At 42.7% G+C, this 21,537-nt stretch overlaps 1 protein-coding gene across 2 annotated transcripts; it reads left to right on the top strand.

The window, feature by feature from the left end:
* The first annotated feature begins 6,238 nt into the window (after positions 1 to 6,238).
* On the top strand, positions 6,239 to 12,172 carry LOC149302977 (m7GpppN-mRNA hydrolase-like). 2 transcript variants are annotated; one of them, XM_089481888.1, is made up of 11 exons: positions 6,239 to 6,291; positions 7,141 to 7,292; positions 7,924 to 8,051; positions 8,665 to 8,763; positions 9,123 to 9,275; positions 9,768 to 9,880; positions 9,983 to 10,090; positions 10,513 to 10,648; positions 11,096 to 11,200; positions 11,748 to 11,799; positions 12,021 to 12,172. In XM_089481888.1, exons 1-11 carry the CDS (start codon positions 6,239 to 6,241, stop codon positions 12,170 to 12,172), a joined length of 1,251 nt encoding a protein of 416 aa, XP_089338014.1. The 2 variants fall into 2 exon arrangements, with proteins under 2 accessions (XP_089338014.1, XP_089338015.1); XM_089481889.1 differs by lacking the exon at positions 11,096 to 11,200.
* The last annotated feature ends 9,365 nt before the right edge of the window (positions 12,173 to 21,537 follow it).

Genomic DNA, 21,537 nt, shown 5'->3' with positions numbered 1-21,537 from the left:
CTCACCCCCTTCTTCTCTGTGCAGAGTGGCAGCTGTTTAGGAGATCAGTCTGCTTGCTGCCTGTGATGGCTGATTTTGTCTGGAACACACAAGCAAGCAGACTGCTCTCCAGCTAGATGAGAGGGAGGGGGGAGAAAGGGAGGGGGGAGAGAGAGGGAGGGGAAGGAGGAGGAGGAGGGGCCACTGCATATCTGAGCTGCTAGTCAGCATTACCGCCAAGGCTGGGGAAAGAGAGCTGGACCTGCCAGCTGCCACCCTTCCCTCCTCCTGTTTCCATTACCCTGAATTACTGCAACCACACCCGTACCACACTGCAGTGCGCGGCGGGGCCATTGTCACTGGGATAAGCCGCTCACTGGAGGGGTGTATTCACTAAACAGTGAGTTGACAGGAGGGTTGTGTTTCAGCTCCTTGACTTCACTATACATTATGAAGACCCAAACCTGGTGAACATCTGCTGTACTATGCATAGCTAAATCAGTGAGTGTCCAGCAGTCTCCTCAATATTAAATTATGCACCGTGCAGGGCCCTTCTAGTTGGAGTAACTTGCTTGCAATGGTCTTTCTTGGTGACGTGCGAGTTAGAATCACAAATCTCCTGCCAGTTCTCCCTTCAAAGAACATCCGCGAGTTACAGAACAAAACCAAACCGGAGCTGAACAGATGGCTGTGAGGCTCTCGCACCCTAGGCGAATCGAGGCATGGCGCGGAGGCCTCGTGTTATCTGCATGACTTATTTTTAGCACTAGTTATTCCAGAATGTTTAATGAAGGCTCAACCCCAATTACAATGTATTACAATAACCCCTATCACTGCCAGGACTTCGTCGACATCAAAGAGTAGAAGGGATATGCTTCTTGGAGCACCCGGAGCATGTGATTAGCAGAACAGTTGGTCGTATTCCCTTTGTATTAATTAATAAGTGTTGTTGGCGCCGGTGGAAGGTTCGTTGTTTCCTTGTTTTGATCTATTTATCCCCTGTGGATCTGTGGAGTAGATGAATTATTTCACAAAACAACAGGGATCCACCTCACCCCAGTCCGTCTCGCACACATGTGGGCTACCCAATCCAGGCTCTGCTGGAGAGGATGTGGTCAAATGGGCACTATGCTTCATATTTGGTGGGGTTGTCCGGTGCTGCAGCCACTCTGGAGGGTAGTGTTTGATATGTTGCGCCAACTTTTTCGCTGCCCCTTTGATTTTCTTCCGGAACTGGCGCTGCTCCATATGTTTCCTGACCCCATTCCCCCTCCATCTCGTAAACTGCTCATTCATGTTCTCTTGGCTACTAAATTGTGTATAGCCAGACAGTGGAAATCGCCTTCTCCCCCCTCCCCCACCGATGTTGTTTCCACTATTGAACGACATAGAATCCTTGAACAAATGTCCCACGACGCTTCCTGCACCACACACATATACATGAAAACTTGGACCCCTTGGCTCACGAGCCGGCTCCTTTCTGAATACTGTTGACTTAGAGACCCGTGTCTTTCCTCTATAGAGCTGGCGTGGGCTTGACCTCACCTGACCAGCGTTCCTTTCTTGGCGGCCTTGATCTGTGCGTGTGATGGTTTTATTGTGTCTGTGGAGGTCGTACACTCTCTCGTGGTCCTTTCGGACTGCTAATTGTGCAGACGTGGTTTCTAGTGCATCGCTGTAACTTGTTTTCAAAATAAAAATTTTATTACTTTGTTTTTTGTTTGGCTCTGGTAGCCATTGGTTCTGTATGTTTGTAATTTGCAATCCCGTTTTTGTGACATTTGCTTTCATTGTATTTAAATGGAAAAATATCACCGGATACGACTAGATCGGCAAGTTCTCCACTTCAGGCTGATTTCGACCCTCCATCTACTTCATACGCTCGTGCCTCTCTGGCCTCCGTGGTGTATCTTGTCTTTTGTTATCTCCATGTATCTCTGTCTCATGTTTCCAAACCGTGTCTGTGATGCTACTGTACCGCCCTGCGAGGCGGGTGCCTTTATATTTTCTTTTTACTATGTGCACGGCTGTTACTTTTTCTGTATTGTGTTATGATTCCGGTGAATAAAAGTTTTAAATCTCAAAAAAAAAAACAACAGGGATCCTAGAAACCTCTCGGTTTACGGCCTCCCGTCTTTAGATCTGAGCTGGGCGATTCGGGGAAGGATATTGGTAGTGAGGCACAAATAAGTATTTGCAGCTCAATCCCGAAAACCCCCCCAAAATATTGGCCCTAAAGCCGATCGCTCTCTATTGTCCTGGCAAAGGAGTACACTGACTACCGTGCCTGAGAACTGTCAGCGTTGGACCCGGAGTCTCTGGGTTTTTGCCCCAACCCCAGGTTCACACGTCTAGAACTCCTTCCTATTCTACACTGCTGTGATCATACATAATACTTCCAATTGGTGCTTTTGCTTCCAGTATGTTATGGCTCATATCCCTGCTTGAATACAGGTGACAAGTCAAGGTTTCAACGAGGACAGTTATTTAGAATGAGAAATTTAGTAAAAACTAGTGAAGATTAGAAAATTAAACTAATTTTTTTTTACATTTTTCCTCTGAATCCTCACAAAATTAGGTAAAGTGATGGAAAATCCCCTCCAAGTTTATCAATTCAGGTGTCCTGAACGAGGACAGTTATTCGAGCCATTTGGTTAACCTAGTTGGCGATACATAGGCTCTTCACGATGGACTATTAAAGGGTTAATATTTCAAGTGTGTCAGCTCATTCAGAAAGTTTGCAGGTATGTTGGCTACCAGCACACCTGGGGACTCTGTGGGTTTTGCTGCCTCTCCGCACCGCACCGGAAAACTCTGGCGCTCCACTCCCCTTAAACAGCGACGTGTCCCGCGGCGTCAGTGGGACTTCCTGCCCGCTTTGCCGGGTGCGTCTTTGAGAATTGGTGGCCTCTGCTAAGAAGACGGCTCTTATTAGTAAATATGCCATTGCGTTTGGTGGCTGCTTTCTCCAAATCATCTGTTTTCTTATTATTCCCTCTTCCTGTAAGCTTTGCGGTGTGACACTTCTAACCTGTTGTACTCGTTTATCCACCCGGCAGAGTTTTTGAGAGTCTTGAAATATGTATTGACGCCCTTGAATTTCTTATGCCCGCGACGCAAAACGGAGCTTCACACGTAACGTGAAAGAAAGACTTATGAGGTCTAGAAAGCTGATGTGGTCTCTTATCTACTTTATTAATATTTTCCCACTACAAGGTGTCCGCAATTTCTTACAACCTTATAGCGCCGTCATTACATTCCCTTCTAAAGCCCGGCATTCAGCCCGTCCCTGCAGAATAGGAGCGGGCCGGTGCCTCGTTCTATAGCTTGTGTTAGGGGCCGGTGACTGATATCAGGGATTACTCGGTCCTAGAAACAGCAGCATCATCCTCAACAACGTTCGCTCCCGGTGTCCCGGGATACAAAGGGGTGGAGCCTAAGAGTTATGTAGCGATGTGTGGCTCCACCTACTTCAGGCCACACCCTTTTGGTCCCAGGGTCTCTGGAGCTCATTTAGAAGCATTTAAGCTGTGTGCATCTTACACATACACAGATGAAACACAATGCTGGCTGTGCACGGTGTAAGGCTTTGTGAGCAGGCAGTATTTTCAAGTTGAGACAGACCCGAATCTGGTGGGACAGGAACCACCGTCAAAAAAAGAGACTGTCCCAGCAAATTCAGGACTGTTGGCAGGTATGCTGTATGGTAATCTTATCTTTTGTATTATGGTGATAAAGCTTCGAGAGTGTTCTGTAACTTCCTGTTTCATGCAAGAATACAATCTGCATACATGTCTGCGGTTTGACTGCTGTATACACATTGCCATGGTTACGGTATTTACACCATATCTCTCCAGCCCACCACAATCAGCTTTACTGCGGGGGAACAAAGGCGTACTGACCAGAGCCCATTACATGATACGACTGCGAATGCTCTGAACGTAAACCACACATTTGCTTTGGAATAATGAGCCCGGGTGCCATCATTTCTCCTTCCCGAAGGTCAGAATTCCTGTTCAGACATAAACATGCGCAGAGACCAGGTAGTCCTACCTGTTAGTGGACCCTCGGCAGTATCGTGCAGCGTGTTATATTGACACACCACTTGTTGGATGCCTGTTTGTTTTGATGATCCCGCAGAAGAATCTGGGTGTGAGTCCCTTTAACCTGTTTGCGCAGAACAACATTCTATACAATATGTAAAGAATGGTCCTTAAAGGGACAGTCCAGTTATCATACACTTCTTAGCCGACAGTGTCGGGCACATAAATATTTGGACAGTGACACGATTGTCATGATTTGGGCTCTGAACACCATCGCAATGGATTTGAAATCAAGCAACCGAGGTGTGACAGACTTTAATTCTGCGTGAGATTTTCATACATAGCCCCACTGTGTTCAGGGGCTCCAAAGTAACTGGACAAGTGCTGTGCTTCCTAAACCTATCACCCAGTTTGGATGTGCAGATCCTCGAATGAAAGCTGAAAGTCTGCACTTGATCCCACCTTGATTGCTTCATTTCAAATCTCTTGTGGTGGAGCTGAGCTAAAATAATGTCACTGTCCAAATATTTATGGACCTGACTGTACTTATCAACAGGCAGTCCCGGCGCTGGTTCGGCGGATGTTGTGGGTGGGGTTCTGTTGAGACCCCCTGCACATGCGGTATGTTAACAAGACAAATAAACCTTGCTGTGATCATTGTGACCAAATGATTTCCCATCTACCTGAAGGAGCCTGACTATTTTATATACTATTTAGTATGACCTCTTCACCCGTTGTACTACACTGTGGATTATTACGGTGCTATATAAAACAATAAATAATAATAAATGATATTCATCCCCATTGTAACTTTCTAGCTTTGTTGTTCCTTTTTAAATATATGTATTGTACAAAACGCTGTGTGAATTGTTGGCGCTATATAAATAATAATATTATTAGTCTTCTGGCAAATGACGGTGCTTTTGTGCAGTACACATTAATGACAGTAGGGGGCTGCACTGCACGGTTGGCTGCTCATTGGGATGCCAGCCAATGGGGGTTTTTTCGTGACAAGGGTGTCAGACGTACGCACTTATGCTATGCTATGCATTATTAGAATGTAAAAAGAAAAAATATTGATAATGTGGGGCTTTCCTTTGAAACTATATTCCTACATATCATAAAATACCCCAAATAAACCACTAATAAGAGGGCAAAAAGTGACATTTTCTTTGCAATTTTCTTAGAATTTCTTCCACAGAATAGATGCGTCAACTGAAGAATTAATGCCACAGTAATACCCCACGTAGCTTTGGGGGGCATTGGTGAACGATGAACAACTTGAGCATAGTATAGATATATATATATATAAATAATATAATATATATATATAATCTATAATATATACAAATAAAATAAATATAAATAATAGAATATATGTTGTTCCAATAAAGCCCCGTTATCCGCATTTATATGAAGGTCACATTGTTGTCAGTCATGTGATGTTTCCTGCACATGCGCTGCGGTTAATGATTATGGAAATGATACTGAGGTCCTTTTCTCCATAGACTTTTATTAGTCAGAGTGTCAGGCCGGTGATCAAAGCTAAGCCATTCTATAGTTTCCAACAAGCAGCAAGAACTTTGATGAATCAACTGTCTAATGGATTAGGTTCCGATAATGGAGCTAGAGCCATACAGAGGGGTGACAGACAGCTGTGTGAAAACGTCTCCACCTAACGTATCGGTTTGCCTTAGTCGTTTAATTCTAGTCTTATCATACACTCCGAATATATATCAAGAGAAGCGCTGCGCTATATAAACAAAATATAACAATAATGTCATGCAAAAACTGTAATATAAGGTAGCTGTATAGTTTAAATTTCCTCTCTGTGTCAGCCTTTACCCCTTCTGCTGGGAGGCTGCTCAATTTACCTATCACTCCCTCAGAAAAGTAAAACTTGTAAGAATAGCTGCTCTTTCTGACACCGACATCTGCTTCCCTGCATATTTTCGTTTATGAATTAGCGCAAGCGCACCCCAATGTCTCCGCCCCCTGCCGGTCACCGGCCAGCAGAGAACTCTGCGATGGTTTTCCTCCTTCCTCTCGATAGACCCCGCCCCCCGGCTATAGGCGGATGTGACGCAGCGGGAGTGACGGCGAGTTTTGTTTTTGTTGTTGTTTCGCTTCCTCCTTTCGCTCCTCCCTCCCGTGTTGTGTCTCCCAGTCGCCAGGCACCCGGACCGCGCTGTCTCCGGGATGTGCCGGTCGCCAACATGGAAAGTAAACGCGTGGAGGTTCCTGACGGAGTGCTGGACGACCTGTGTAGGTGAGAGCGGCCGCTGCGCACCCCGCCCCATGTCCGTTACATAGCAGCGGAGGGGGAGGGGCGCTAGTATAGGTGAACGGGCGCTCTGCGGTCGTGTGGTTACATTGGTCGCTTCCGCGATGTGAGAATCCAGGTTAACGCTGTGTAGCACGGAGGGGCGCGTTTACTGTAACCGCGACAGTAAGTTGCTTGTTTAGAGGTCTTTCCAGGGTACGAAGCGGCTCATCTTGGGCCTGCAGGTAAAACGAGTTTGGGGCAAGAGCAGCACACCCCAAAGGGGCATTGTGGGTTATGTAAATTGGGTGCGTCAGGGACCCTGGGCCTTCTGTTACCGGCCCCTGTGTCAAGGGGTAATGCGGGGATCGTCAGACCCCATATACACCATATAAAAGAATATTTGTAATCGCTAAGATATAAGGAACGACCGGGATATAAAATAACATTTCTGCAATTCCGCTCAGAATTTCTTCAAGACGGGAAAAGAAAAAAGTGTCAGCCTGTGAGATCGGCTGGGCGGGCGGCATGAGAATAATCGCTGATCTGTGCCAGCATGCAGCTATCGGGAACTCTGATGCCGCTGTAAGCCCTCCATGAAACATAAATGATGCAAACACGGGCATACATATTAAATGTACTGATTTCTAACAAAGTGCGTTAACTACAACTCCCATCACCGTCAGGCAGCGTAATGATGGCCGTCATAGTTCAGGTGGGGTTTGTAAGGGCGATGCGTCAGGGCAGTAGGCAGTATTGTGCGGATTGTGTTATGTTAACGTGTTGTTTGCAGCGCTGCGTGGATTGTTGGCGCTGTATAAATAAATAATTATAATGTTTGTTTGTTCTTGACAGCCGATTTATTCTACACATTCCCAGCGAAGAGAGAGACAACGCTATCAGGGTTTGCTTCCAGATTGAACTGGCCCATTGGTTTTACTTAGACTTCTGGATGCAGAACTTTCCAGGCCTGCCTGCCTGCGGGATAAGAGACTTCGCTAAAGCTGATATCCTTTCTCACACCTTCAGAAATACAGCTTACATGATGTTACCTATTGTACAGCACTGCGGAATATGATGGTGCTATATAAAACAATAGTAAAAAAAATATATATATATATATATATATATAAAACTGATGGCGCTATATAAAACAATAGTAAATAATATAAAACAATGATGGCGCTATATAGAAGAATAGTAAATAAATAATATAAAAGAATGATGGTGCTATATAAAACAATAAATAATAGTTTATTTGGCAAACAGCAGCAGTTTCTCTAGCAGTATTACAAAATGATCGATTACTAAAACCTGTTACGACGCTCTGGCGTAGAAGGAGCCGTTGCAGCTTACAATCTATTAGTAGGTTGAGGGGGACGTTTGTTTTAATAAGCAGCGGAAGGAGTAGGTTTTCTTAGTAGATTTAGGTAAATAATTCTCTTCTGTACCTTCATTATTTACAGGGGGAGAAAACCTTCTTTTATAAAGCATGCTGTCTTTTGGCCTGCTTTCTTATGTTTGCTGCAGGAGGTCACAGTTGGGTATCTTACTAAAGGGCAAAATCCTATCGTTTTATTTTTTTTTTGCTTGTATATTTAGAAATGTTATGTTCAGTTTCCTTGACACAACGTGTACTTTTCCAGCATTGTCCCTTTTTACTTCCAAACGGCGAAGACGTGCAGAGAGTCCTGAATGAATGGAAGGAATATAAAATGGGGGTTCCCACCTATGGTGCCATTATTCTCGATGAGACCCTGGAAAACGTAAGCGACCTTATTCTGCAGGAGCTGACGGCCCTTACCAGACGTAGCCGGACACGTTACTTCTCTTCTCTCATCGGCTTGGTGAAAACCAATAAGAGTTGTTTCTAAATGTCACGGAATATTATATTATAAATGTGGTTTGATTGTTAACCCGCTACTGGAACCTATTTACAGTCACATCAACATTACTTACAAAAGTATGTGTGCAGCATAAAGATAGTCGCTTAAGGGGCTAATTACGGTTTACTTAATACCCCTCTGTCTCTTTTAATGCTAGGAATAGAGCGTCGCATACACTATCGTTCAAACCTAGGGAATAAAAGTGCATGCGATGCGCTATTCCTAGCATTAAAAGAGACAGAGGGGTATTAAGTAAACTGCAATTAGTCCCTTAAGCGACTATCTTCATGCCGCACACAATAAGAGTATCTTTTGTAAGTAATGTTGAAGTGCTAATGTTTTCAATAAAAACAGAAGCCTTTGTTGTAAAACTCACGCACGGCTAGGCTTCGACAATCAAACACACACATAAGATGCAGAGCACCGTTCTTCCTGCCAGCGATCGTGGCCTGTATCAATGTTTTTTATTCATATTTTTATTTCGTACCTCCAGGTGCTGCTTGTTCAAGGCTATCTAGCAAAGTCTGGGTGGGGATTTCCAAAAGGCAAAGTTAATAAAGAAGAAGCTCCTCACGACTGCGCTGCCAGAGAGGTGTGCTAACGATCAGTCACATCGCACAACGTTTCCCCCACCGCGTGTTACTGTTTGGCTCGTATTCCTATTTATTTCCATTTCTGATACCAACCAGGCTTTCGGCATTAGCGGGAGCTGATTTCATACATGTCTGTAGTGCCTTTTAAGCTGGACAGTGCATATCTAACCCTTGCAGTTGTTCATTTTGTTGATTTTGTTTTTTAGCGGTGTTAGTATTGGTGATGCATCGTCTCTGGAATCACAACGTCTCCCACAGAAGACTGTATTTGGCCTTTAGAAGGGGATCGCTTCCAACGATACTCTTTCGTTAAGTGCCACGTTGAGTCTGACTGCCACTGACTGTTTGATATTTTCAGGTGTTTGAGGAGACGGGGTTTGATATAAAGGATCGAATATGCGTTGATGACTACATTGAGCTGAGAATTAATGATCAGCTTGCACGCTTGTATATAATTCCCGGAGTTCCCAAAGACACCAAGTTTAACCCCAAAACAAGGAGAGAAATCAGAGTAAGTTAATATTAGCAGTCTGCAGTTCCATTGTCTTGTTTTCATTTTTCATATATCTCTGTAGTCACATTTCTTCTCATTACTCTACACACGGGATTTGCACATTTTATTCTTAGGGATTCATTGGTGATGGGCAACTTCACCTTCCCCATTGTGTTTCAGTCCGTTGCCATTTATTGTAGTCTGTCTCTATTTAGAATAATCAGGGTCTTAGTGTAGGTCTGCTTTCACTCTCACTCTCTAAATATATAATATTCTATTATATGGCTTGTTTGGGATCAAACAAATCTCCATTTAAATAGCTTCTTTGCAAACCCAACTTCCATACATTTGAAGGACATGAACCGACAGGCAATGTTTAGAGGCAATTTCTGTTTATGTAGACTTGTCAGTAAAATTTGTTATGTATGAAAGAAATGACTATATATATATATATATATATATATATATATATATATATATATATATAATATTTTTTTATTTTTTTTTTAGAATATTGAATGGTTTCCGATTGAGAAATTGCCCTGCCATAAAAATGACATGACTCCAAAGTCTAAGCTTGGTTTGGCTCCCAACAAGTTTTTTATGGTGATTCCCTTTATTAGGTAGGCGTATATTTCTCTTTCCTACTATTTATTTTGAGAATAATAATTCTGTGATATGTGGCATTGAGAAGACTGACATATCTTACACATTTCTGTCCTCAGGCCATTACGGGACTGGCTGCACAAAAAGCTTGGGGATTCATCTGACAGCGATAATGGATTCATGTCTACAGGGAGCACTCCATCCAAACCCAACGGGGAGAAGTCAAAGTAAGCCAGCACGCCAGGGCCAACCAGAACAACCTAGTTTACAACAGGCTAAAACAGTTTAGAATCATTTCTCCTTCACTTTGGTCAATTTCATATTTCCAAGGAAAATGGATATAGCTGTATTAGCCTAAGAGAAGATGAAGTCTTTCTCAGATGTCATGCTATCCATATGAGGATGGGATGCTTTTAGAATGGCACAATCAAATGTATCCACTCTGACAAAAGACATCGTCTTTCCTGTTTTCCAGAAAAATGTTTTATTCATATTCATCTTTCATAGCAGATGTTTCTTGCAATTATCTTTGACGGCCTCAGCCAGTAATACTGTGGATGAAGAAAGTCCTGCTTTGCTTCCTTTCTGTCCGTCCAGCCAAAGATATTTAAACATAATGGCATAAATGGTGCACCTTTTGTGTTTACAGGTCCAAGATGCGTTGTGTTCCACAGTTTTCCGAGCTTTCTCCAGCAGACCAATGGACAAAGGCCAAGCAACAACAAAACAACAAGCCTCACAGCAATTTTAATCCTGTAGAAATGTCAGAATTACTAAAGATTAAGGTAATACTTTATGATAAAAAAAAGCTCACTGTTTTCCAGTAATTAGGAAAATCGTTGTTCTGTTTTCCATTTTCAGTGGTACTCACATCCTTAGCGAGTGCTAATTGTGAGCACTCACCTGTAATTGCACACAAACACCTGGCTACGTTATATTTCAAATAATAGCTGCTTTAGTCACCTCTATCGCTTGAGTCTATCTGGAGAGATGATAGAAAACCTCTCTTCTCTCCACTTTCCCCTGATGCAGACATAAGGGGGTCAATAAAAGGGAGGTGTTCCGGGTTCCCAGCAGCCCACCATGCGTTGGGACCTCGGCATGCTCCAACCCCTCAGGTGATTGTGAAGGGATGAGCAATGGCTTAAACAACACGACACTTTCCATATGGTGCCTCTACTTCTTCCTTATGTTTTTGGATAATTCTTTTTTTTTCTCGTCTTATTTCTTAGAACCTCAAGAGTAATGGCAAAAAGCTGCACCAGGATTCACCAAACCAGAAGAAGAAACCAAACGGAGTTCCCAGTCAGCACGGCAAACAGCCAAACAATAATGCAGTAAGCTTCGGGTTTTCTAAATTAAAAAGAAAATCCATGTTCACCTCCAGTGCCGAGATGTACTTTATGCTGTGTATATTCTGTACATCTCCCCTTATAACGAGTCTGTGAATCCGAGACCAAGTTACATAAATGAATGAGTCCAGAGCTTGGTTCATTTAATGAAACTTACCGTGTTACATGTGTATGTGTTTAAAATTAAAACTTCTTAAATTTATGATTTCATATTTTGTCCGTGAGTACTAATATGTTTTCTTTTGCCATAGTTATTATGGAACTCTTAATAGAGTTCACACACAGTATGTTAGTGACCTCCGGACATAGATTTTCCTTCCGTATGACTTGCTTGCCGTTCCTGCGTGCTCGCTGTAGAATGAAACCAGATTCCTTATTCCGCACATGTTGCGTGGGTCGGGTCAGAACACTGAGAGTCGTGAACAGTATATTGTTATTGTCCTTCTCCAATGTGCCCAGAAGGAAGTAAAATGGAAGGCTGTGCGTTTTCTTCTTCAGTATTTAAATAATGTTTGGTTTTCTTGCCCCCTAGAAATTGGAGAAAAAACTTAACCCCAGAAGACTTAATGACACGTTTGATATCGGTAAGCATCTCTCTGGTATTGCTTCTTGGTTTTGTCTAAACGTTCAAAGCTATGATAAGCCGCCAACACTTTAGAGAGCTCTCGGAACTCTAAATCTGTAGCTTAAATGGTGAGTCTTCCCTGGCTCTGAAGTGTTGTGTTTATCGATTGTGTTTATTGCACTTTAGCCCAGTGCTTCTTGACTTCTTCGGCCTGAAATTGTCCTTTATCCTGTGCTACAGACTCTGCGTTTGACAGCTTCTCCCCCGGTGAAGAACAGCAGAGCGATCCCTCGGAAGATGTCCTGGATATTTGCCAGTACCCGTTCTCCTCAAGAGCTTTCCTTGGCTTCAGGTTTGACCGGGATGCGATCATGAAATCGTGTGACCTCTGACATATTAGCAAGGCTCCCAGCTGCTATGAGCAGGTTCAGATCAAGCCTTACCCTCCTCAGGTTCTTGTTTATCTCTAAAGGACATGCCGGGATTCACTGGTGGTTTGGAAAAAGTTCTGTTCCGAGGGCAGCACTTACTACATGGTTCTAATCCATTTGTTGTCTCTCTCTTCTTGCACTGTATTTTGCAATATTATCTTTATTTTTATACACAAGTACCTTTTCAGTGTTTTGACTCTTCTAGATTTGAGAGCGAGAAGAGTTAAACAATATACATGTGCATAGATGTGTGTGTGTGTGTGACCTCTGACTCTCAAAGGGTTAAGTAGGTACTCAGTGGGCATTGCCTAGATGTATAGATATTTCTGTTCTGAAGAAACCGGCTCTTCTTTCTTCTACTCCCTGATGTAGATGTGACAGGCCTGTTTAATTGCGCCTTTATGCAACCTGAGGCTTTCTTTCGAACTGCTTGTTTCAAACATGTATGCACTTGCCTTCTCGGATACACGAAGCATGTGAATAGACAGACGTGTGCCGCAGGCTGTGATGGCTGCATGCAGTCACCGTGCTAATAGAACCTTCTCGGTCTTGTCTGTTTTTTTTATTTTTATTCGGTGATTTATTTTTTTATAGTCACGTCAATTGTGAAAGCTGTGAACGGAAACAAGCATCTGGAAATGTTCGTGTTTTAAATCTGCCGCTAACAAAAAGGTGTTGGGGTCTAATGAAGTCTCAACATAAGGATTTCTTCTTGTGTGGCCCATCCTGCGTTGGCCTGATGGTGTAGATAGGTCAGCCTGTGCAGCCTCTTACTAGGATCACGTAGCGGGAGAGTGCGTGTGTGTGACTGTATGCCTGTGTGTGTGTGACTGTATGCCTGTGTGTGTGTGTGACTGTATGCCTGCGTGTGTGTGTGACTATGCGTGACACTGAATGCCTGTGTGTATGGGTGCCCATCAGACCACGGCTGTGGCAACTGTGGCAGCCACAAAAAAACTAAATTATTGGAACCATACCTTCTCGGCTGGACTAGAATCCTTTATTCTTGCCGAAGAGTGTAAGAGTCATAACTAGTGTCTCCCCGCCACCCCGCTGCTTCCGAGAGTCCGTTGGCACGTGTGTCGTAAGACTTCTCCTTTACTTTATTGAAGACATTAGACTCCAGCTGATGTCACGGATTTCTCCTTTCCATGCGGTGTCACCGGTGCTGGGTTTTCTGTAGCGATATGAATGTCTTTCTTTGCACTTGTTGACCAATATGAATTTATTAATATTAATTCCACTCCTCGCCACGTGCCTCCGCTCCAGCACTGAGATACTCGGTCAGCAGGTTCACTTCCATTTCCTTCAGTACAATTCAGAAATCCTTTTATATCCTTCTTACTCCAGGATTTTACATTTACTTAGCTGCGGGTCCGAGCCCTCTGCCTTTCACTATACGGTATAGTTTACAGCTATGGTTCCTGTTAGTATTACTAACGAGTTTTTATTTGCAATGCCTTTGCTGGGATGTCCTGTTTGCTGCCTTTTAGGACCGGAGTTGTGCCGCTCTGGTTTGGATGCAGGAATGTGGCCTGAGGTAGAGGACTGCACTGGGAGGCGGGTCCCGCGGGTCCCGCCAAAAAACTTGCGGGCGGTCTTGCTGGGGCTGCGGGCGGGCGCGGGCGGTCTTGCTGGGGCTGCGGGGGGGAGCGGGCGGTCAGGCACTGTACCTGCGGGTCCCGGTAATCCCGGGCAGTCCCGCAAGGCTGCCTTCTCGCTGCTCCCTTACAGCGTCTCCTAGCTTGCTCCGCCCAGGAACAAAACGGAGTCACGTGATGTGACGTCACTTCCTGTGACTCCGCCTTGTTCCTGGGCGGAGCAAGAGAAGAGACGCCGTGAGGGAACAACTCGAGGGCAGCCGCGCGGGAAATCAGGTAAGGAGGCGGGCATGATTGGCCACAAATGTGGCGGGAGCGGGCGGGATTGGCCACAAATGTGGCGGGAGCGGGCGGGAGCGGCACACCCACATTGCGGGAGCGGGCGGGAGCGGGATTAAAAACCGCGGGAGCGGGATTAAAAAAGTAGTCCCGCGCAGGGCTCTAGCCTGAGGTTTTCCTTTATGTCAGTGATTCCAGATGCAGTCTCTCAACCTGTAGTACGTTTACCCCACGGGGCACATCTGGGAGAATCCAGTCCATGGATGCTATTGTAATTTATGAAATGAATCTATTATGGATGATGTTACATTCTGAAGATCTGATAAACATATTGGATTTGCAAATTCTGATACTTTATGAGCGAGAGGTCCTGAAGCGCTGCAGTAAGCATGACTTTGTGTGTCTGAGAAGGATCTGTGCAGACTATCGATGAGTCCTATAGTTGGCAGCTTACCGTGTGAGGTACATGATTTGGTCCTCGGTGATTGACTCCGGGTATCTTACCGACTGCTTCTTGCACAAAGTCTCCAGACATGTCTGATGTCTTTGTACACTGCTCTTCATGGTGGTGAGAACAGGCTTGCATATCATGCTAAGTAAGGTCGATGCAGCTGGAATTCTGGATGTGATGTGTAAATTGTCTTTATCGAGAATACTGTGAACGCATTACACTAATGTGCACATTTCACTCGGCCAGACTCGATGAATGGAGTTTGTGTTGTTTAGCAAACTTTAAAGAGACCTTCCGTGGTTACTTTGGATGGTGAACAGTTTGTATCCATCACAAGTAATGTCTTTAATGTGAATCTCTCCAGAGAAGCTTCTTTGTGAATGCATGTAGATAGGCCTTCAGCTTCCGCTTATTTTTTGTTTTCTCCCCCCCCCCTTTCCTTTTTTAACCCCTTCCGTACCGGTGACGTACCTGGAACTTCCTGGTTGGGTGTCACCCACAGACCAGGACGTACCAGGCACATCATCGATGATGCGTGAATCACGAGCACGGAATTAAAAATTATTTAACTAAAACTGCGGTCTTCAAGGAATGACGCAGTACGAGAACGCCGGTCTTGAAGGGGTTAATATGCCAGAAACCTACCATTCGCTTTGCACTGGTTTTATGAAGGTGGATGCAACGGGTGAGGTTGGGCCGAGCCAGTTTCAGAAGTAATCACCTTCATGTGCAGAAGGGGAGGAAGCGCTTTAGCTCTCGTTCTTCTCTTTCTGGCATTGGCCTTGACTCTACAAGGCTTACCATTCCCTCCTGGATCGGAATACGTGTAACGTGGATTCACTGGTTTTGGTGCCACGTGTACTACATGCATCCATAGTTCACCGCTAACATGTTATCCATTGTGATACAAAACACAGCCCTCCCTTTATTGTCTATAACTGATACAATAATGACACTGGCCGCAAATCGATTGACTGGCTTTTCTTTTTGTTTGCATGTACATTACTTTTGGAACCCAAATGGGTCGTTTTTATAGGTACTTTTTGATCTGTTCTTCAAGTGCCCTTTGCATGGAAAAAACAAATCTGAGTATTACATGTATTGTGTATATATCACTCGTGCCTACACTTTTACTGAGTGCGCTGTTTGTAGTCGTTTTATTTTTCCTTCACCCTGTATTTAACTTTTCATCTGTATCCATACCTGATGAAGTCTTCATTCCCTGAACTATTTGTTTTTGCTCATTCTTACCGATCCCTACAATAATAATCAAACTGCAATAAAAAAACTTTCCAAAAGCAGTTCAGTCTTGTATGTTTTTGGGGTTTATAAAAGGGCACAAAGTGGTAATTGTAGAATTTGAATGAGAAAAAATAAACGTAACTCTATTCCCTCCTCGTTTGATTCCGCAGCGGTCGTAAATAAACGGTTGTTTACATGTAAATGTAGACGTGTTCATTCACAAACACCCCTAGTTTTAAAGGTGCTCTTAAACTTTAATTGCAGTCTTTATTAAGTTTCACAAATAAACCATAATACAATCTTATGCTTTTTTTTTTCTGTCCGCTCCTGGAAGTGATCAGAGTCGTTCAGGCTGCTAATGTGATGTATGATTTTCGGTTAAATTGTTTTTTTAGAATCATATTTGCCATCTTATGTGTAATTAACAGGAACAGGCAATGAGGTGAGTTCCCTTCTGAACACAGCTATTAAATTGGTCGCAATCTCGGGGATTTCAGTTGTTTACAAATCTTGTCTCCCTTACAAGGATATTTAGAAAAATAAGGACGTAAAAAAAATCCTGGAAGCATTTAAAGCGGCATATTGGAGGTTTTGTTCATTTTCATATCCTCAGTAATTCTGATAATTTTTTTTGTGGATCTTCCCAATGCCAGGAAGTCGTAGTAAAGTCAAAGAATATTCCCGGATACAAACTATTTACACATGTTTATTATTTATTTGGAATATAAGAACATTTGTAAAATAATTATAAATTGCTCTGTATAAATAAATGCAGGGTTTTTTGTTTTTTTTTACATTTTGTATCAAATTAACAAAGTTACCATTTTTGACAGAAGCAGGTAATTTTAAGGAAGGCATTGGAACATAGACATATTACACAATTGTGTTAACAGGCTGTGTTCTGGGAAACAATTCCCCATTTCAATAGACAATATTGACAACACAAGGCATGTAAAGTCTGCCATTACATGTATACATTCAGACTAAGCATGACATGGGAAATGATATAAAAAATAGCAAATTAATAAAGACGCGCTTCCATGCAGTACCCCAAAATACAAAGAACCAAAGCTCACAATTGAGATGAAATACAAGATTCTCACGGAGAAAAAACATTGACTGAGGCACCAGTTTAATGAAAGCCCTTTCCTCCTAGAATACCAAAAGTTTGTGTACTAAAGTTACAACCAAAACCTTAACAAGACCTTAACAAGTCTTAATTTGCCTACGGTGTACAATTTATGTGGCTCGCATAGGGGCAGAATGAGTGGAGCCAACATCAAACAAGGCCTCCTTGTTTTTGAGTGGGACATCAGTGCCGTTTAAACGCAATAGCCTGTGTTTAAACGCATGGTCCTCTAAATCTGAAAGGGGCTTCGCTATAAACGTGGAGCTCTGGCATAGATTAATGCTTTCAGACTTGTGTGTTTATGTTTCAGGAATGTATGGGTCTCGAGGCCGACGCGTTCCGTCCCTCGGTATGAAAACCAGTTGATTATCTTTCTGAAGCAGTCTTTAAGATGCAATAATGTATTGGTACATATGGATCTCTGGTATGCACAGGACAGTATTTGGCCTAATTTACGTGACAATATTATATTATAGAAGGGACATTCTGTTTAATAAAGGTATTTCCAGGCACACCATGCTGCCACCCTTTCTATGTCAGGATAGAGAGTAATCACAATACAACAACCATGGAGCGCATATAGATGGGGAGAAAAAAACAACAACAATAATAGTGCAATATGTACACACAATTGAAGAATGAATAGGGTATCAGATCCACTCACAAACAAGTTTGATAAAGCAGGCTCATCAAGGGTTCAGTAGAATATCAGCAGAATTTAACGGCTTCTAAAATAGTTGGAAGAGGCACAGCTATATATAGTGTGCAAAAACACAATGTAAACAAAGACAGTCCAGAGTCAGCTGCTGTGATGATGTTGAAGCTCTCTCTACGCGTTTCGCCAATAGTCCGTTGGCTTCTTCAGGAGAAAAAAATCAAATGATGTGTGTATTCAATAGAAATTCTATTTCTGTCTTTGTTTACATTGTGTTTTTGCACACTATATATAGCTGTGCCTCTTCCAACTATTTTAGAAGCCATTAAATTCTGCTGATATTCTACTGAACCCTTGATGAGCCTGCTTTATCCAACTTGTTTGTGAGTGGATCTGATACCCTATTCATTCTTCAATCGTGTGTACATACTGCACTATTATTGTTGTTGTTTTTTTCTCTCCCCATATATATGTGCTCCATGTTTGTTTTATTGTGTTGCTAAACACCCTGAGGAAGAGTGTTATTGGAAGCTGCTTTTGATTGAGGCGTATTCATTATTATTTTTATAACTCTACACGTGGAATTTGAACTGGTTTTTTTCATTGTAGAGAGTAATCACATACATATGTGTCAATATCTGTCAATATCAATAGTATCAGACTTCTGGTCCCTTTCCCATGAAGAACTGAATGATCAATGCCCTAGGATTATTATAAGTATGCATCATTCATATAAGGGTGTGTGTGTAACAAGACAAAGTTCTGTGAGGCAGGCTCTGATTCCCACACTGCAGAGAGTTGTAGCAGTTACTGCAGTGTGTTATCTGAGGACAGCTGGCACCCATTCGCATGGTATATGTTAAATAGGAAAACCTAACTTTCCACCAGCGGTACATGAAAAAAATTTCACCATAAAATGTTTTAAGCAAACCAAGTCTAAACCCATAAAGGAGACCTGTAAGACCTGCTTCATACAGGGACCAGCATCTGGAGCATCGTACGTGTTTATGGCTGCGGAGTTCTACAATTCATATCTAACCAAAGAATGATGGCAGCGGTGTTCACCTCAGTTGAGCAAAGCATATCGCAATGCATTGCGGCAGTGGAGGGTGTGCATGAATGAACAGCTGAACACATGCAGTTCTACAGGAAATTAGCCCCCACACTCCAAAATTTCAAATAATAAACACCTAAAAGTATGTAACATAATAGATAAAGGGAAAACAATGCATTCTGGGCATGATAGGAGTGTGATTGCTGTTAGCAATTATATATATGATTTTTTTGGTCCAATTTTGGTGTGTTAACCACACTTTTATTAAAAGTAAGTAACACACCAAAATTGGACGGAAAAAAAAACATACATATATATAAATATATAAATAATTAACAGCAACCACACTCCTATCATGCCAAGTCAGCCAGTACATGCTGGAATCTGGGTATACCTGGGCATGACAGGAGTGCAAATGCTGTTTGATATATATATATATCAATGTTATAGATTTTTTTTTTTTTGGTCTCATTTTGGTGTTACTTTTATTAAAAGTGGCTATTTTTTTTTTTTTTTTAAAGGTTTGCGGGTCATTTTCTGAAATTTTAGTTTTGGTCCCAAATTTTCATTTCGGTGCATCCCTATATACTACTTGTTATATCCTGTCTACCCATTGTACAGCGCTACAGTATATGATGGCACTATATAAAACAATAATAACTCCCTCTTAAATGTACAGACCCCCTCGTCATCCCATCTTTGATTTAATCCATCATCCTTAACATCCCAATTCAAGGGTGCTAATAACCAATAAGTTAATTTAATACAAACAGTAAAGAAATCAAATCACCAATGTATGCAATGACAGAAAAGGGTGCAAAGGTTTAGATATCTTATGGTGATGGGAGTTGTAGTCCTCAGCAGCCAGAGTCTCAGATGTTTCTGCCTTGGTAAGGGTTGTTAGCGGCGTGGATGGAAAGGAGAACTCTTCATCTTAGCTATTACATTTCTTTTTCTCAAAAAAAAATAAAAAAATTTATTCCTGGAACAGAATCCCCGCATAAAATTAGAGGTTTTACAGGGAAGGGCAATCAACATTATGCCATGAAATTGCTACTCGTGGGATTATTACACATTTATGGAAATAGTAGGCTAATAAATGGTGCATATTTCTAGGAAGCTTCCGAGAAACCTCCTGGCGCACGTTATCTCATTTCTTAGAGAGATTTATTAGTCTGGGGGAGATTAAAAATCCTACGCCCAGCAGCACAGTTCTAGATCATACCGTTTATCGGAAGTGCACCTTTAACCAGGAAAATACGGACACTGGACGAGGTTTCTGAACATCGATTTAGGAAAGCGCAGACACAGAGATATACAGACCATCGCAAGTCTGCAGAAGAACCTCGGCTGCCTCCAAGGTCTCACCAGTTTTATCGGTTATGGTCAGGGACAGAGGTCCTAGTGGTTGGCAGCATTAAATTACAATAGTTGTTTTTTTTGTCTTGTATTTATTGTATTTAACTATAAATATATATATATACCTTATTTTGCTGTTGTAATGAAACATAAGCTGGAGAATTAATAAAGGGCTCTCAGGCACTCACATGGCAGAATAAATCAGTATTAAAAAAGCAGAGAATGAGTACTATTCTGCCACCAGGATGCAGCCCCGAATAGCTTGTTCTAAAGGTAAGAGAATCCAGTTTTATCCGGCACACCTAGCGGGGCTTTGCGTATCACATTATACAAGGATTATGCTTGTGAGCCAAGAATAGCGATGTGTTGCCACATACCCTGTAACATACCCACCGGAGACTCTGCATAGAATATTGTATTGCGGTCCGGCCCGCCACGACACGCTAGCAGAATATAACTGGTGATGAACGTCACCTCTGATGTCTGCTGGGTTTATTCACTAAAGTGGGAGCTTGGTAGAAAGTTGTTAGTTTCTTAATATTGAGTTTAGTATGCATTACTGGCAAGCTTCTCCTGCAATAAGGGCCGAGTTGAGTGATGGATTACGAAGTAAGTGGGGCCAGCTCAGCTCAGCGTGCAGAAGGACTTAGGTCTTCATAATGCCTTTGCCTTACTAGAAGACTCCCCTGCAACCCCTCCGACCAGCCGAGGCAGAGCGTTATCAGGGTAAGATCTCTACATATTTCTTAAGAGACTTTGTATCCACTCAATGGTACCCACATATAAAGCTATAAGTGTGGCACGGCCCACATCACCACATAGGCTGGTTTGTATGTTTTCCCTTTTAGTAAAAAGCGGCAGGAAAGAACGTTCTGTGAGAGCAGAAGCCAAGTGTACCTCGAGATGCTGTACAACGCATACACATTAGAAAAAGAAAACATAAAAAAAAAAGGCTATTTAGTTTGACAATCCCCATTAAAAATGGAAAATCCAAGCAATTTTACTCACAGTGTACTAAACAGAAACAGTTAACCCTTTCTGTGTCTTATTAAAGCTGAGCGGTGTGGGTCTTGCGAGCACCTATCTGGCGAGCAGAGAAGGCATTGTGATGTATTGGTACAGGTCGCTGGAGATTATTAACACCCCAGTTTGTGTTTTGCTGGTAGTCATTTTGGAACCGCACCTCAGAGTCTTTGAAAAGTTCTTACAAATGCGAAGCAAAAAGATGCATCTTCCCCCTGGAGCCACAAACATGTTTCCATGATGCCTCCGGCGCGAGGGGTTATCCAAGTGTTTGGCACATACCAGTGTCTCGCGCAAGTAAAGCGGATGCTGCCCTAGATGAAGTCCTCTGCTTAGAGAAGCCCGCGTGTTAGATATTGCTTCCCTCTACAGTACTAAGAATAGAGAGAACCATCTAGCCATCTGACCACAAGTTAGAGCGAGCGGCCAGACAAGACATGACGAGCCGCTGGTCTATGTCGCGGACATGTCTGTAGTGCAGACTTCACTTCATAGGAATGCCTGCAATGGCACAAATAATATGTTTGCAGGGT

Source organism: Sceloporus occidentalis, unplaced genomic scaffold, assembly GCF_023333645.1.
Source record: "Sceloporus occidentalis isolate IW3139 unplaced genomic scaffold, rSceOcc1.0.p SCAF_16, whole genome shotgun sequence".
NCBI lineage: Eukaryota > Metazoa > Chordata > Lepidosauria > Squamata > Phrynosomatidae > Sceloporus > Sceloporus occidentalis.
The sequence above is the reverse complement of the archived record's forward strand: the minus strand, read 5'-3'. Positions and strand labels throughout refer to the sequence as shown.